This window comes from Heterocephalus glaber, unplaced genomic scaffold (genome assembly GCF_053883595.1).
Source record: "Heterocephalus glaber isolate CG9 unplaced genomic scaffold, H.glaber_assembly_v1.0 deba00001124, whole genome shotgun sequence".
NCBI classification, from domain to species: Eukaryota; Metazoa; Chordata; class Mammalia; order Rodentia; family Bathyergidae; genus Heterocephalus; species Heterocephalus glaber.
The window spans coordinates 825,662-843,661 of record NW_028258197.1 but is presented as its reverse complement, the minus strand read 5'-3'; the positions used below and the strand labels follow the sequence as shown (position 1 = coordinate 843,661).

Sequence of the window (18,000 nt, the reverse complement as noted above, 5' to 3'; positions counted from 1 at the left end):
CTGGTCTCAGCCTCTGAGTGCTGGGATTATGGGCATGTGCCACCATGCCCAGTATGGGGTGAGTTTTTTTGCTAGGTGCAGGTCTTAAATTCAAAGAACTCAGAAAATCTGAGTCTAAATAACACCCAAGGGCTGTCCTATCTGACTAGAACTTGTAGTTTTTTTGTTTGTCTGAATTTGCACAGAGTTCACTCCTTATCTTTTTGTTGATCCCTTTGGTTCAAGAGCAAGCACAGCAGCGATTTTAATCTAGCCAGTCTTGCTCATTACTACCCAGAAAAGACAACACTGGCAAGAAAGATTCAGCTAGATGTACGGAAAGAATTTGGCATTGAGGTTTGGCACAGAGTAAGTGAGCAGTAATGTCAGTTGATATTGCAGTTACCATCACATCCACTCTTCTCTTCACTCATCATCACCCTAAAGTGTCACATACTCCTGTTCAGCTATTAGTTTTGAATCTATAGGCAACTGAAACTTGTGCTAGTGCCACTCATGAATATACTACTGGACTCCAGCTCTTCAGTCATCTCTCAGACAACAGTCATCTTCTAGAGTTCTGCTTTGGAAAAGATTCCTGATCTCTGAGTATCATCATCCTAGCTCTTTAACACATGCTGGAAATGTCAATAGTTTTAAAATACCTGAATCATAAACAAAAAAAATCAAACAATTCAGGAAATGATACATAAAGCTGAAGATAGAAACTGATGGTAATAAAGCAATGAAGTCTGAGCATAATATGGATAATGAAATAAAAAGTTGCATTTTTGTAAAAAAAACCTCTTTTTCTTTAGGTAGACTAGTGATTGCCTTATACCTATCTGAAAAATGGTAAGGAACCTAAGAGAAACTTTGTCATCAATTGATCTATCCTCTCAATAAACAGTGAATGTCAGTGGTTACTGTCAAATCATCACATGATAAAAAAGCAAACGCAAACCTCTGAATCAATATAAAGTTCCATCATATATTATTTCAACTGGTCCCATACGTCAGGGTCCCATACATAAGCACAGCTCAGCAAATCTGCTGTAATTTACCCTTTACCTAAAGTAATGGCACATCATTTTAAAAAGAAAAATTTTGCAATATAGAAAATTAATTCTTTTACTGATCTCGTTAAAAATAATCTGTACTTGGCTGAATGAGGTTTCATTTAACAAGGTCAATGTTGATGATGCAGCTTCTGGGGTTGCCTCTCTTAATTTTAAATATGTCTTTGGCATTCCAAATATAAAGTCTTGCTTCTTTCGCAGACTTCAGGTAGAAAAACCATTCAACATCTCTCAGAGATCTGTGATGTGGCTTAAAAATGGTTATTTACTTAGACCTTTCAAAGTAGTTTGTAGTATATATGTATACACAATCTGTCAAAAACATTTGGCACTTTCCAAAAATTGTCTTTGATATTATCCAAAATATTCCTATGTATAAAAACAAGAAATGAGTGGGGGAATGTAGATTTTTTTCCTTCAGTCTCTTACTGTATCAGTGCTTAGTAACAGATTTATAAAGCACCCCCTACAGCTTTGTGGAAGTTATCATATCCAACCATACATAGTCACTATTTTTACAATTTCTCGGAAATGGTTTAGAGTTAGCCTATCCCCACCCCAATAAATCAACATGTAAAACAGTTCTCCTTGGTGAATTTGTATTTCTCAAAATGATTTGTCTAAATTTCAATATTTTGCTCTCAATTTCCTTTAACTTTTTATTATGAAAAATATATATAAGCAGAGATAATAGGACAATATTCATGTTTGTGTCATCCAGCTACAACTATCAAAACTCATTTTTTCATTTCTCCTTTCTATTTCTTTTTTTAATTAATTATATTGGTACATTTAAGGTATACGATATAATGACATTCATCATTGGAAATTTGCACCTTTACATAATCCATCTTGGTTCTTATTTTTTCCCCATTCTCCTGCCCTCTCTTTTCTATTTCTACTCTTCTTCCCTATTGGAATATAATGAAACAAGTCCCAGATATCACATAATTTCATCTATAAATATCCAGTCTCCCCCACCATGCCCCACTTTCTTTCTCTATTTCATTTGTGTGCTGCTTGGGATGGAACCCACGGCCTTAAGTATGCTAGGGTAGTGTTCTGCCACTGAGCTACACCTTCCAGTCCCAATATTTATTTCTAAAAGATAAAGACTCTTTCTTTACACATAACTGAAATATCATTTTCACACCTACTTTAGCAATAATTCTGTAATATTCTCAATTAGCTAATCAAGTGTTTAGATTTAAATTTCATTTTTAGCTACTTATATTAGTTGTTTACATCTCATTTTCCTTATGTTAAATCTCTAAACTGTTTATTAAAACAATTTTATACAAACTATATCTGACATTGACTAAAGTTGCATTAATTATTTGGAAGAAGACAGTAGGTAAATTTTACCTTATTCCTGTGAGGGAAGAAACAAACTACTGGTAGGCTACATAGATAAAAGACTGGAGGTCAGTATAACCTTGTGCATAAAACCTTTTGATTTAATGCTGCATCTAAGACATGATAACATTTATTATAAAGCTCATCAAAGGGACGGAGTGGCAGCAAACCTGACAGGGTTCTGTTAGAAGTTGAAGTGCTTCATACACTACAGACCATTTTCTGCTTCAACTATCTGTGATGGGATTGTGAATCTCACATTAAAGAAACCCAGCTACTCAGGAGGCTGAGGCAGGTGGATTACAAATTCAAGGCGAATTTAGGGAACTTAGGGAGAGTTTGTCTCAAAATAAAAAAAAAAAAGAGCTGAGAATGTAGCTTAGTGGTATAGTACGCTTGGGTTAAATCCCCAGTTACATCCCACTCCCCACAGTTTTGAATATCTGGAATTTGAACAGAAAAATCTAGTTTACATAATGGCTAGCATTTGTATCATTTAAATTCTAGAGTTGCAACTGCCCTTCCTTCAGGTCTGTTGCCATACTCTTAAACAATCCATGTCTCCTTTTCATCATTCTGTTTATGAGTGTCTTCTCTGTCACTACCCTCTGAATGATTTTCTAGTCAGTATGACCTTTCAACTCCTATGTCTGGTTTTTAGTATTTCAAGGGACTTGGAGGCTCACTGTGAATAATTACTTTCTCTTCCCTTTCTTTTGTCCCTCAATTCTAATTCTTACCTTTACTGTGAGACTGGAAGCTAAGAATAGCTTCCAGGCTTGGGTTCTGTCTCAGTAATTTTCCAATTTGGAGTCTTGACTTTTTTTTGAGGGGGGAAAGTAGGAATTTTATTTATTTTTGAACTTTTTACTTTGAAAATTTTAGGCTTAGAGAAATATTGCAGAAGCAGTATATAGTTTCCATTTATCCCTCACCTAGCTTCCTTTAGTATTAGCATTTTACATGACCACAGCAAATTATCAAAACCAGTAAATTAACATAGGTACAATATTACCCAAAGATACTATTCAAATTTTAGTTTTTCCCACTATATCCTTTCCTGTCCAGGATTCTATCCAGGACCATCTATCCAGGTCATTCAGTTATTTCTCCTTAGTCTTCTTTTGTCTATAAGAGATCTTGTCATTGTTTTCCACAACCTTGATATTTTCAAAGGTATGGTCAGTACTTTCATTAATGTCTATCAATTTGTGTTTGTCTGATATTTTCTGATGATCTGAAACTTTTTTTCAGGAAGTACTGGGGAGTCAACCCAGGGCCTTCACACTGGACTATATCCCTGGCTCTTTTATTATTATTATTTTTAAAATTTTGAGACAGAGTCTTGCTAAGTTACTAAGTTGACCAAGTGACTCTCAAATTTGTGATTCTCCTGCCTCAGCCTACGAGTGTTGGGATTATAGGACAGCCATGTACCATTATGCCTGGCTAAGACATTTTTTTTTAAATCAAAAATACCACAAAAACAGTGTTGTATCCTTAGTGAATTGTATCATGGCGTTCTTGATGTTGACATGTCTTGTTACTAGTGAAGATGATCTTGTTCACTTAGTTGAAATTAAGGTTCTGTCAGGTTTCTTTAGTGTAAAGTTGCTATCTGTCTTTCCCTCTGTAGTTAAGTATCTTAGGGGAGATGTTTTTGAGAAGATGCAAATTGTTTCACCTCAAACTTTTGTCCATTAACTTTAGCATTCATTAGAGTATCTTGTTGGTAACAATTACTTCTGTCTATTTGCTCAGCAATGATTTTCTATTTTCCTCTTTCTTTCTACATTTGTTAATTAGAATCCTACTGGAAGAAAAAACTGTCCCCTCTTCCTTATTTATTTAATAAGTATGGACATTTCATTTTATTGACTGTGATTCAATACTCTATATTTATTCTGTTGTTCAATTTGTTCAGCTTTAGTCATTAGCTCCTATGCTCCCCAATGAGTATTTTTCATGTATTTTTTGGCCAATTGCATGTCTTCCTTTAAGAAATGTCTTTTCAGGTCGGTGTTAGCCAGCTTTATATTACTGTAACAAATACCTGAGATGATCAACTCATAAAGAGAAAAGGCTTATTTTGCCTCACAGTTGGTTTTTATTTGTTTGTTTTGAAGCTGCCTCAGTTTTAGACTACAAATGATAGGCCTATCGTTTTGGGCCTGTGGCAAGGCAGCAGCACATCATGACAAAGGTGCTCAGTGAGACAAAATCGCTTACCTCATGGCCAAGGGAAAAAAAGAAAAAGATGAAGGGATGGTTTTATTATCCCCTTTACAGGAACACCCTCAAAGTGTGGAAGAGCTCTCACTAGGTCTCAGCTCTTTATGTTTCTACTACCAAAACAGCACCAAGCTAAGGACTCAGCCTTTAACACAATGGCTTTTAGGGGGCATTCCAGAATCCACTTATAGCAAGGTCTTTTATCCATTTTTTTTTTTTTTTTTTTTGTACTGGGGATCGAACTCAGGAACTTGCACTTGCGAGGCAGGCACAGTGCCACTGAGCTAAATCTCGGGCCCCCTTTATCCTTTTTTTTCTTTTGGTACCGGGGATTGAACTTGGGTCCTTGTGCTTGGACAGCAGGCGGCGAAACCACTGAGCTAAATCCCTGGCCCCCTTTATCCATTTTTTAATCAAGATGTTTTCTTGCTATATAGTTAAATTCCTTATATAGTCTGGATATTAACCAATACCTTATCAGATGTATAGTTTACAAATATTTTCTCCCATTCTGTGTGTTGTCTTTTCACACTGTTATTTCCTTTGTTATGCAAAAGCTTTTTAGTTTGATGTCATCTCATTTGTCTATTTTTGTTTTTGTTACATGTGATTTCAGGGTATGTTTTGAATATTTTGTCTTAATTTTAAAGTTGTCTTCTTCGCTTTGTTTCTAATGTTTTATTGTCATGTAACATTTAAAAGTTTTATTAAGTTAAATTTCTCAATCTTTTCTTCTATTCCTCTAGATTTAGATATTAGTTAAAAAGTTTTTTCCCTTCACCAGGGTTAAAGAGAAAATCGCTCATATTTTCTATTATTATTTATTTGTATGATTTCATTGTTTTTGTATCATTTCATTTTTTATATTTAGATTTCAAACCATTTGGAGCTTATTCTTATGCATGGTGTGAGGTAAAGATTCATTTATCTATCTTTTGTTAGTCATCCCAGCACCATTTAATTAAAAAGTCTATCTTCTCTCCTGTGACCTGAGATAATGGCTTTGTCATATACTACCTATCCACATATATTCGGGACTAATTCTGAATTTTCCATTTTATTCCACTAGTTTATTCCTTTATTCATACATCAGTACCACAATGTTTTGATAATAGAGGCTTTATAGGGTACTTCAGTATTGCATGGTCAGAGCCTTGGTGTTTAATTAGCTGCAGCAGATCTCAGAGTAATGCTTAGCTTTGTTATACTTCTAGGCCTAAACAGCTATATCCCATATACTGACACTATTCAATTACAGATTACTGATTACTTGAGCCAAAGGAAGTTACGGCCAATATCAAGTACAAATCTTAAAAGAAAGTGACTAAGGGCTGGGGATTTAGCTCAGTGGCACCGCACCTGCCTTGCAAGTGTGGTCCTGAGTTCAATCCCAGGTGCTGGGGAAAAAAAAAAAAAGAAAGTGACTAATGTACTTCATCTGGATTCCTATAAAATTAGAGCTGGTGCAAAAGGAACAGGCTTAGGACATTTAATTCATAGTTTGTAAACTCTATTTCAGAGAATAGTCTGGTAGAATTCTAGACTATCAAGATTCATTTCTGGAGAACAAGAACTTTATTGATTTGCATAATAAGTTGGTTGAAAACCATTATTACAAATAAGCACTTAACTAAATGGTTGAAAATTTCATAATAGAAAATACTGATATTTATATCCATTCACAAATATTAAAACTTCCAGTGTATGCTAGGCTTTGTGCTAAGGTTCTAGAAATATAATCCCTGTCTGTCTTTCACAGTTAAGCAGGAAAGACAGGCAATTCAACAATAATAATAATGAGAGAAGTATTATGAAAGAAGAAATATAGGGTGCTGGAAAAATAGAAAGCTGGGACACCTTAAGGTAACTGAGGAGAGCCAGAGAAGGCTTCTCAGAAAAAGCACTATTAGCTAGGCATGGTAGCACCTGCCTGTAATCTTAGCACTTGGGAGGCTGAGACAGGAGGATCACTGCGAGTTTGAGGCCAGCCTAGGCTACATGGTGAGTTTAAGGCCAGCCTGAACTACATAGGGAGATCCTGTCTCAAAAAACCAAAAAGCAATCAATATTTAAGCTGAGATATGAAGGATGAGGAGTGAGTATGGGGGTAGCACTGTTCCAGGTAGAGACAAGATGAAAAGAGCATGTACAAAGGCCCTAAGGCAAGACATAGATTTGTACTTTCAAGGAACTAAAATCAATTTTAGTGTGGCTAATGTAAGTGGGGTACGGTGGGTTTTCAACTGGGAGGAATATGGTTTTGCTCCCCTGAGAATATTTAGAAACATTTTCAATTATCATGATTGGGGGTTGAGAAAATGCCATGGGTAATGGTTAAAGGTCAACAACATTTTTAACATTCTACATCATACAGAACAACACTTGACATTTTCTTAGTCCCACACATAAAGAATTGACTGGTCTAAATATTTAGCCTGGGACTAGATATACAAAAATCAAAGACCCTTTCATTATAGTTCATATGATATTCCATTTACTATTTTTTTTTTTCCAGTACTGGTGATCAAACCCTGGGCCTTGTGTATCCTTTTTTTTTCTTTTTTCTTTTTTTTTCCGGACCAGGGATCGAACTCGGGTCCTTGCACTTGCACAGCAGGCGGCAAAACCACTGAGCTAAATCCCTGGCCGCCTTGTGTATCCTTGGCAACACTACCCTTGAGCTACACCCCCAGTCCCTGTGTGATGTTTTAAGAAGGGAGTTTTGATTTTATTCAAATGCAACAAGAAGACATTTGCTGTTTTTTCTTTCTTTGTTTCTCTTTTTATTTATTTTTTAAGACAGAGTATCACTAGTTCAGGCTGGCCTTGAGTTGACTATATACCCCAGGCTGGTCTCAGACTCACAACGATTTTCCTGCCTCAGCCTTCTGAGTGGTTGGATTACAGGCATGTGCCACCACACCTAGCTCATTTGCTGGTTTTAAGTAGCATAAATCAATATACGCTTTGGAAAGATCACTCAGACTTCAATATGGAGAAGAGTTTAGAATTCATTCATTTAACAAATACTTATATGCCAAGCATTGCATGAAGAGTTGGAGATATAGTGGAGAACATTTAAACACTGACTCATCCTAGTGGAAGAGGCATATTTAAAGACACTGGTCTTCATGAATACATAACAAGGTTGTTTTTCCATATCTAGTATCCTGAATGTAAACGCTATCTGGATCTGACTATAAAACTTCAGAGTAGAAAAGCCCCAGAAAAATTATATACAACATTATGTGAGTTTAAATCTCGTATCTCCTAAATGTAAATCTTTGAAAAATAGCCATAGCAACATAAATTAAATTTTATAATTCACTGTTGTTTAATATTTTGTCTCCCTTCTTACCTCTCTCCATGCATGTGCACAGGTGTCTAGCTTCTATCTATATACTATGTTTAACATGCTCCATATTAGAGGATTGCTGAAAAAAATTACTTCTTTGGCTGATAGTTTTTAACAGTAGCAGCAACAACCTCAAGAACTATGATCATCTGACATGTCCCTGATATGGTATAGTACTAGTGTCTTGGCAAGAATGACATTTCTCTTTTTTCTTACATTAATTTCTTTGGGAGGAAAAAAACCTTTGCATTCAGTCTGTGATACTTCTTCAAATTAGCTGGTTTCTCTAGTTAGCTTACTTTATATGCATTAGCTTCTTACTCTAAGGACTAAGTCAGTGACAACTTGCCTAATGTGACAGGAGCTGCAAGTTGCATAAAAACCTTTATTTGAAGAACTTTAGGCTAGTAAAATTTTCCTGCTTTGAGGTCTCACTCAATGATTGATAGATTTTTCTAAAAGCACACTAAATAAAAATCCTTCCCATCACACTAGAGAGTCAGTACTAGCCAAAAGCATAGGCTCTGGAGCCTGCCTGTCTTGTTTTAAATCTTGACTTAGATTTTCAGGCAAGCTAATTATTTTTGAAGACTCTGATTCCTTGTTTACAGAATGAGAATAATAACAGTAGTCATTTACAGAGGAAAATATTTGCTTTGAATCCTAGCTCTGCCATTTAAAATCACTGAAGCTATAGTTTCCTTACTTGCAATGGGGATAATAATGACTACCTCAAAGGATTAAGATAAGAATGAAGAGATGAGATAACAAAAAAATACGATACTGAGCCCCAACACTTATTAAGTCCTCAGTAAATAGAAGGCATTATCTCCTTGTCATGCAAATAATGCATGAAGACATGGTGGTAACAGATCCAAAACCTAGAAAACTACTGTTATTATGATTGAATTCACATATCTAGGAAGGGTCCCTGAATGAGATTCCTGTATCTCTCTACTCTGAATCATATTTCAGAAATAAACAAAGTCTGGGTGTGGCTATGAACCCCTATAATCCCAGCACTCTGGAGGCTGAGGCAGGAGGACTGCCTTGAATTCAAAGCAAGTCTAAAGTCCATAGCGAGATGCTGTCTCAACATCCACCTCCCTAAAAGAACAAAGAAATATGCAATGTTGACTGGATATTCACTTGAGTGATGCTGACCTAATAAAACCTATTATACTTCAAGTGTAAAGTGTTTCTTCAACAAATAAAATTGCTTTAGAGTTACAAAAACTCTTCAGAGTTCTCTATTAGTTAGCAGATAAGTAGTAGCAAGAATACTATGAAATACCAATGGTAATTACTGATATATCAGAACTGACACAAAGAACTACAAGAAGAAGTCCTAAAAAAGTTTTATACTGGGTTACTGCATCAAAATACTGATTTAAAAATCTCATTTAAAAAGTTAATGTCTGATAAGGAAGAGGGGGACTGTGGTGTAAAGGTAGATAATGGAGGCATGGATATGATTAAAATATATGCATTGAGCCCCACCTAAATATAAAATTAGGGTAAGGGTAGGGCAAGAGGAACTACAGGGGAGGGAAGAATGATTAAAGTATGTGACATACAAATCTGCCAAAATGAAACCCATTAATCTGTATAACTGTTACAGTCTATATTTAGATATCTTCCAACAGCCTCATGTGCTCATCAGTGGGGCTTCTGGAAGAGGACTGGATCACGGGGGTGCTACAGCTTAATGTGAGGCTAGGAGGTGGGGCCTGGTCTGAAGACATGGATCAGAGGCTTGGTAGGGTGTATCTCTCTTCCTGGTTCCTCCCTTTTTTCTCTTCTTCCTGGCTGCCATGACATGAGCAACTTCCCTCTGCCCAGGCCTTTCCACCATGCCTTCCTGCTTTGGAGCTGGCCAGCTATGGACTAAATTGTGAGCCAAAATAAATCTCTCCTCCTTTAAGTTCCGGGTGTTGGATATTTTGTCCCAGGAATGAGGAAAGTGACTTAAGACAATAACCAATATGCACTAATAAAAAAGATATGGAAAAAAATTAATGTCTGCTTACTAGTTTCTTATAGTGAGAGGCAAGATTGTTGGCTTCTGTTCTATGCTTCCACAATACAAACTGTAATATGTAGTGAATTTATTGGGATAATATTAAATTTTAACCTATAGGGACATTTCTTGTACAATGTGTAGTGTAAACTTGAACATATCCTATCTCCAGGTGTAAATAGATTTATTTACAAGATGGATTTTATCTAGGGAAAAGAAAATGTAATTGATAAGTGTAGAAAGTGGCATTTCATAAAGCTATATTAAGGATTATGGAATAACTTAGCCAAAGGTTTGAAGAAAAATAAGCACATTTTAAAGCGAGGCATTTTATATAAATGCCGGGAAGGAGATAATTTGCTCACGAAGGAAATGTTATTCTTGGCTCAAGAGTGAACCATGATTGCATGGTATTAATACTGAAAATGCTAGAGTAGTGATTCAGCCATGTATTATGATATAACTGAATTGGGATGATGGAGGAAGGTCAAAGAGCTATACTTATTTACAATAAGAAGCAAGAGATAATATGAAAAGGAATAAGAAAAATTATAGCAGCATATAAAGATGAGTTAAGCAGAGGAAGTAAATTGCTGGTTCTGAGTATTACTTGATTTTCTATGTGCACATTACTTTGAGGAAAAAAGGGATTTTCAACCCAAACAAAAAATATCATGGACAGTATAATATAACTAAGAGTTTTGAGATAGGAATAGAAATTTAAAAATATTGATAACTTATTCTGTAATCTTGGGTAAACCATACAACTTCTTTGAGTCTCAACTTCCTTAATCTATTCATTAAGACCTTATTTCTAAGAGTCTCTCCAGCTCCAAGGTTCTGATCCCATTATAATAAAGTATTTTTTTTCCCTAAAGAGTTAAAACCAAAACCCAAACAGCCAGAAACTCTTCTCCATGTTTCCATGGTATATTTTTACATATTTTTATTCACTTTGCCAAGGGTGTCTCCATATTTGCCTTGACACTGAAATGGAACTAGCACATCCCCAACTTGGGAATCCTACTGTACCTGTGAGGCCAGTCTTCTCATAGCCTCCTCTTGCCGCCTGCGCATTTCTGGGGTTCCTGGGCAGCTTCCACTGGTGATGGATGAGTGGGCTGAAGTTGGCTGTGTGAGTGGGAGCTCTCTGTTGGCATCTATATCTGGATTAAAAAGATGAAATGTTTGCATCAGATAACCATAAAACTCTGAAATAAAGGGGAGGTTAGTTAAATTTCATTTTTTGTATGACCCAGCAATTCCCCTCCTAGCTATACACCCAAGAGAAACAAAAACACATGTCCACAGAAAAATTTATACACAAATGTTCAGAGAAGTCTGACTCAAAATAGCCAAAACTAGAAATAAATATTCATTAGCTGATGAATAAACTGTGAGACAGCCATACAATGAACTACTACTTGTAGTAATAAATAAAAATGAGACACTCATACATGCCTATACTATAGGGAATGGAAAAAGGGACATTACTAGAACCTCTGTAGTGGCTCCTGGTATCCTGTGAGCCACAACAGTGCAAGGCTAATTAGAGAATAAAGACAGGAAACGAGACTCAGAGAAAAGGCTGGGTCTTGGGCATGATCAGTGCTGCTACAGACAGCAAAGACAAAGGCACTCTGAGCTTGGCATTATTTATTGGGCTCATAGGGGAGTATCAAATGACTCAGAGGGTGGCAATAATCCTAAATTGATGAGGATCTTATAACTGGAGGAAGTATATGATGTCTAGGAGGCTGGTGGCAATCCTATAAGGATTTTATGCTGATGAGGAGCTTAGGTCCATGAGGAGCTTATGTTGATTAGGACAGTAAGATGAGCAAACAAAAACAAAAACAAAAACAAAAACAAAAAAAAGTTCTTACAACAGCAGGTGGGATGAGTTAAGCTGATAAGAAATTTGTTCTTTCCCCGGTGAAACCTTTCTGTTTTTGTGTTAATACTCAGTTCTCAAAGAACCAGGATGTCTTCAGCTGATGTAATCTTTCTTGCCTTTGAGTGTCACAGCATCACGAGACCACTGAGGCCTCAGCTGGGACAGGAAGCAAAATGGAGTTATGTTTTGGCATGCCACAGCTGGCCCACAGGCAATAAGACTGGGCCTCATACAGCCCTAATCATAATTTAATTGTGAAATGTTTTTTTCCCCAAAATTATACAGAATGGCTCCTGACACTATACCACAGATGATCCCTGAAAATTATATGCTAAACCAAAGAAGTCAGTCAAAAAGACTACATATCTGGGTGTGATGGCACATGCTGGTAATCCCTGTACTCTGGGAGGCTGAGGCAAGGGGATTGAAAATTTGAGCCCAGCATGACAACTTAGTGACACAGCCAGATCCTGTTTCAAAAAAACAAGCCTGGGATTGAGGATGTAGCTCAGTGTCAAGCACTGGGTTCAAGCCCCAGCACTGGGGGATTGGGATGGAAGACACATACAGTGTATAACTCTATTTATATGAAATGCCCAGCATAGGGAATTCCAGAGACAGAAAGTCAACTAGGGGTTTCCTAAGGCTTGAGGTAGGGCATTACAAGGAAAACAGGGATTTACCTAGTAAGAAGCATGGGTTTCTTTCAGTGGGATAAAAATGTTTTAAAATTAGATGAGCACTGCTATATAACCTTATGATTATACTAAAAATAATGAATTGAACACTTTAAATGGGCGAGTTGTATGGGTTGTAAATTATGGCTCCATATGACTTTTTAAATTTGATTTTTTAAGATGGGGGTCTTTCTATGTTACCCAAGCTGGCCTTGAATCTATGATCCTTCTGCCTCAGCCTCCTGAGGCTCCATAATATTTTTAAAAATTCCATTTGTTCCTGGTATTTAGAAAATGCTTTCTTATTGCTAAAATTACAGGCTATATTTCAGAATAAGATCATACTTAAAAGATACTAAATACTAAAATAAATATCTGTGAATATTTGATGACAATTAGCTATTGAAAAGAAGGAATAGAGGAAGGCAGCCTTCATTTAACTGCCTACCACTAAGAGTGAATTTAGATGTCTTCCATACAACTGAATAGTTCTGAATAACTGTAGGATGGTGGGTACAGGAGATGGCAGGTAAACAAGTCTGAAGACATGCATGACATCTTGAGTTGAGGTTAAGTTCAGTGATTTGTCTGTCACTGTATTACTTCTGCTGCTCATTTCTCTCCCGTCACTCAATTCCCTTTTGTCTGGAATTTGATTTTTTGGGTAATTACTTTCCAAATACTCTTTATTTCAGCTATTCCCTTTTAGGGATGCCCTTCTTTTTTTGTCCAAGTGTCTCAGTTTCTATTTGGTATTCAGAGAACAGTAGAAATGAGCTGATAGGTAAGTGGTAGTCAGTGTGTACAGCAAATGGCAAAGAGACTTCTGAAATGAGCAGAGTAGGGAAAGAGTTACTTAGCAACTCTTTCTGGGCTTGGCAGCTGTTAACAAATGTCAAATCCAAGTAACCACATTGGAAGATTTTAGTGGTAGAAAAAATATAGTCTTGTATTAGAACTTCCCTAACTACTGTACTGAGTATACCTACAGTTACTGTAATAATGTCTGAATTACACAATGGGTCTATTTCCACAAAATGTTTTTGTTCTTTGGGTTTATGTGGTTTGTGGGTAGGTGGGTGACATTGCAGAGAATGAGGGGTGACTCAGATTTGGGAAAGTAGGCAGGAAGCAGGATAATAGGCTAGTGCATACCTTGAAGCTTTTCTGCACCTGCCCAGGGAAATGACAAAGAGGAGCAGGCTGAGGGAGGTACCTATGAAAGGAAGGACAGGCAATGAAGTACTGCAGGCCTAACTGCTCACATCACCTGTAGCAGTGCTGTTCAGTGTGGAGAAGGCAGAAGAAAGAATAACAGATGATGCACAGACAGATAAATCAAAAGTTCCATAACTTTCTGCTTATTTTCATTATTATTACAATTATATCACTGGTATCAATGACAGAGGATTAGGAAAGCTATCCAAGTTTAATACAAGTTAAACTCTAAAAAATTAAGCCAACCTCTGACATCATTCTTACTCATTCATGGAAAAATTTCTGCTGCTTCAAGTAGCACTTTTAGTGCTAGCTCAAATAACGACAGATGTAAGCTAAAAAATAGCTTGCATTCGTGGCTCTTTAAGGACTATTGCTTCTTAAGATTAGAGTGGTAGAATGTCGTTTGACATTCTAATCATTTTACCAACAGATTGCCACAAGAATCATTTTGTAATAGGCAATCATGGTTTTGTGTAATTCTGATAGCTCTATCACCATAGACTCTATTTACCACCACTCCTTTTCAAGGTTTGAAAATTAAGTATCAGGCTGAATCAACAGTCTTAACAGCAGATGCATATCTTTTGAATTGGGAGTACCCCAATGCTTTGATATTCTTGGGAGATGAACAGTAATAAGTGTTAGAGAGTAATTTAATGAACTACTTTAAAAGAATCTCTGGAGCTGGGTGTGATGGTGCATGACTATAATCCCAGTGCTCAGGAGGCTGAGGCAGGAGGGTCTGCAAGTTTGAGGCCAGCCTTAACTACATAGCAAGATTCTGTCTCAAAAACCTGAGAAAGAAATATCACTTCGGGGAGCACATGGGCTATTTCTCTATTAACTCTTGCTCTCCCAGGCTTGTTGGGGTCACACAGTTACCTTTGCTTTCTGAGAAAGCAGTTCTTGCCCCTGGTTGGGATTTATCTCCTGTCATGCATGATTCTATTACTCTGCTATCTGCAACAGTGATATACAAAGAAGTCACAGAGACTATTAGCTATCTGATTTTCTTTTAGACACACTAAAACAGCTCACCTTTGAGACTACTGGGATTAAAAAGTTTAGTGTGTTATTTAAGCACTCAAAGGAAAACACTGAAATAGCTGTCTTTTCAACCATCAAGAGCTATTCTTTTTTTTTTTTTGGTACCGGGGATCGAACTTGGGTCCTTCAGCTTGCGCAGCAGGCGGCGAAACCACTAAGCTAAATCCCTGGCCCAAGAGCTATTCTTAAAATCAAAAATTTGGCATAGAATCTATTATTACTACTACTACTACTACTACTACTACTTACTAGGCTAATGATTGAACCCGGGGTCTTTATACTGAGCTACATCCCCATACTATGTTCCTCTGTTTTATTTTTTAATTTGAAACAGAGTCTTGCTAAGTCACCAAACTGTCTAACCTGGGTTTGAAAATTGAGATCCTCTCCCAAGCACATGGTCCCAAGTTAGATCCCCGATACCAAAAAAAAAAAAAAAATTGTGATCTTCACTGCCTGTGATCCTCATTGCCTCTGCCTCCCACCAGAGTGCAGGGATTACAGGAGTGTGCCACCACACCCAGCTAGAAGCAAGTCTTAAATATTGACTAGTCATACTTCTAAAGAAAACTGAGATTTAAAGAATAAAGTAAAATTCTCACGGTCATAAGAAAGTGTACAATCAATGTGAGTGCTGGGCACAAGTCCTGGGCTCTGGGTTCCAGAGTACTATGACAATCTGCTTTAAAAGAGATCCATTAGGAATATAAGCATGATATTCTCCTTAAGATAAGAATTCTTCTATACCATTTCTTACCATACTGTGGTAAAGACAGTATTTTGATTTAGCCAGCTTTCTTCTTAGAAGCTAGTTTTTCTAAATGTTAGATATCTGTACGTTTATCAGAGCCAATCTGCCTACTTGATACTAATTTCAATAGGAAGTAAGATAACTGGAAGGTATTCAGTGAGTTCTTGTTAAGTTTTTTGACGCAGTGAATATTATGACGTGCAAACCATTTCTAGTGGTTGTTATCTGAATGTGGGTGGTAGGCCAAATTACTAGGATGGCTACACTACGCTAGGCTACACTACGCTAGGCTACGCTACGCTACGCTAGAAAGCTAGTGTAGTAATAGCTTTCTTTTTTGTTCTCGCGTAACTAATGTAAACCAGGCAGACTGATACTATATGTATGGTGGGTATACAAAGAACATTAATATGCATTTACACTTTTTTTATTGTTGTTTTGAGACAGGGTCTTGCTATGTAGTTCAGGCTGGCCTTGAATTCACTATGTAGCCCAAGCTGGCCTCAAACTCACAGTGATCCTCTTGTCTCAGCCTCCCAAGTGCTAGGATTACAGACATGGACCACCATGCCCAGTATATTTTACTTGAGTGAGTTTCACAGGTAAGGAGAGGCAGATAAAAAAGTGGGTAAGACAATGGCTTCTGAAACCAGATTTCTCAGTTTTGCAATTTATTTGCTTTAAAACCTGGGAGTCATTCTTAACCTCTATGAGCCTCAGATTCTTAGCTGTTAAATAAAGACAAGAGGAACATGAACACGTTAAATGAAGACAACAACATCACTAAATTGGTAAAAGGACTGGGTGAATTAATATTTATAAAGCACTTACAGACTGTGTGGCACATAGTAAGTACTATATGAATGTTTTAAAAATAAACAGTATCCTAGTGGTGATCATTAAGCTTGTGATAAAGGAAGCCTGGATATATACAGTAAGAGAACTTAACATCTGTCTAAAAGGAAGTAGGAGAAAGCCTCTAGGACATAATAAAGTTCAAGTCCAAGCAGTGTAACAATGACATCAACAGCAAAGAAATGAAGATTGCAAACAGACTCTGCTGGCAGTAACAAGAAGAAATGGGCACAGGCTGAGCAAATTCTGACAGTGATGAATGCAAATGGCTCTACAGGCAAGTTCTGTAGTCATTATTCAAAGGACAGATCAACCACATGGACACAGGGAAGAGTCATAAATGTATTCCATGAGAAAGTTTTTTTCAGTCCTATTTAGGTAACCATTAAATATGTGGGTCAGATATACAGAGTATTACATTCTCTCTTGGAACTCTGAATTAATGGTCCTCACGTGCAAGTCAAGCTTTACAAATCAAAAAATAAAAGGGTATGTAACTGAACATAAAAATATGTCAGAAAATAATTTCAGAGCCAAGGAAGCAGGAAATTCCTTAAAAAAGAATACGTACGTTTTGGGGAGGAATGTGGACTGTCTGAGGCAATCTGTCTCATCCGTGTACCATGGCAGCTAAGGGCCACCAGTCTTGAGATGATGGCAGTTTTTCCGAACCCAATATTTCCCACAATCACCACTCCTTGGTTCACGCTGGCATTTGAACTTTGAAGTTGAGCATCTATTTCATGGAAAACCCAATCTCGACCAACAAACACTGACTCTGTAGTGATGCTGGGGACTTCAAAGAGCAGAGGCTTCAGGGAGATATCTGGAGGCCTATAAGGTGCAAAGCGAACTGAAAGGAACAATAAAAGAACAAAGAACTTAAGTCAAATTGTCAACACTGAAACAAAAGAGCATTGTGGTTTACAAGTCTACTAGAGTTACAGTATGATAATATTTTGGGCTTACTCAAAAATACTAAAGCTCTAAATATTTGTTTTATATAGATAAATGACACAGGTGTGCTAGGTCCATTTAATACTGCAGATGGCAGAATGCAAACATTGATCAAACAGTAATGATTTACAACTGTCAGAAAATCAGGATGATATCAAAAATTATTAAAGATTAGTTATCTGATACTGGCAAAAAAACCAAAAACAAAATAGAGAAAAAAGAAAAAATTTTTTAAAAAGAGTGGAGGCAAAGGAGATAAAAGAATTGAGATGTGTTATGTACATGTACCAATTCCTCACAATGAATGTAATCATTATGTACTGCAAACATGTACTAATAAAAATTTAAAAATACCAGGCCTCATCCTAAAAAAGAAACAAACAAACAAACACAAAAACAAACCCAGAAAAAGGCTGACAGAAGTTGCCTTGGCCTTTCCAGCATGCATGCACACAGTGAGAGGCACCATCTGTGAGGAATGAGCCCTCTCCAGATGTCAAATCTGAAGCACTTTGATCTTGAACTTCCCAGCTTCTGGGACTGTGAGAAATAAATTTCTATTATTTATATGTAT

At 36.8% G+C, this 18,000-nt stretch overlaps 1 protein-coding gene across 10 annotated transcripts in view; it reads right to left on the bottom strand.

The window, feature by feature from the left end:
* Positions 1–18,000, bottom strand: part of Tanc2 (tetratricopeptide repeat, ankyrin repeat and coiled-coil containing 2) — a 469,601-nt gene that overhangs the window by 89,783 nt on the left and 361,818 nt on the right. For all 10 annotated transcript variants that reach the window (XM_013067044.3, XM_013067047.3, XM_013067048.3 and 7 more), the window contains 2 exons: positions 17,041–17,322; positions 11,054–11,187 (listed from right to left, as the gene is read on the bottom strand). In XM_013067044.3, coding sequence (XP_012922498.1) covers positions 11,054–11,187; positions 17,041–17,322 — 416 coding nt within the window. The remainder of the gene's footprint in view (positions 1–11,053; positions 11,188–17,040; positions 17,323–18,000) is intronic.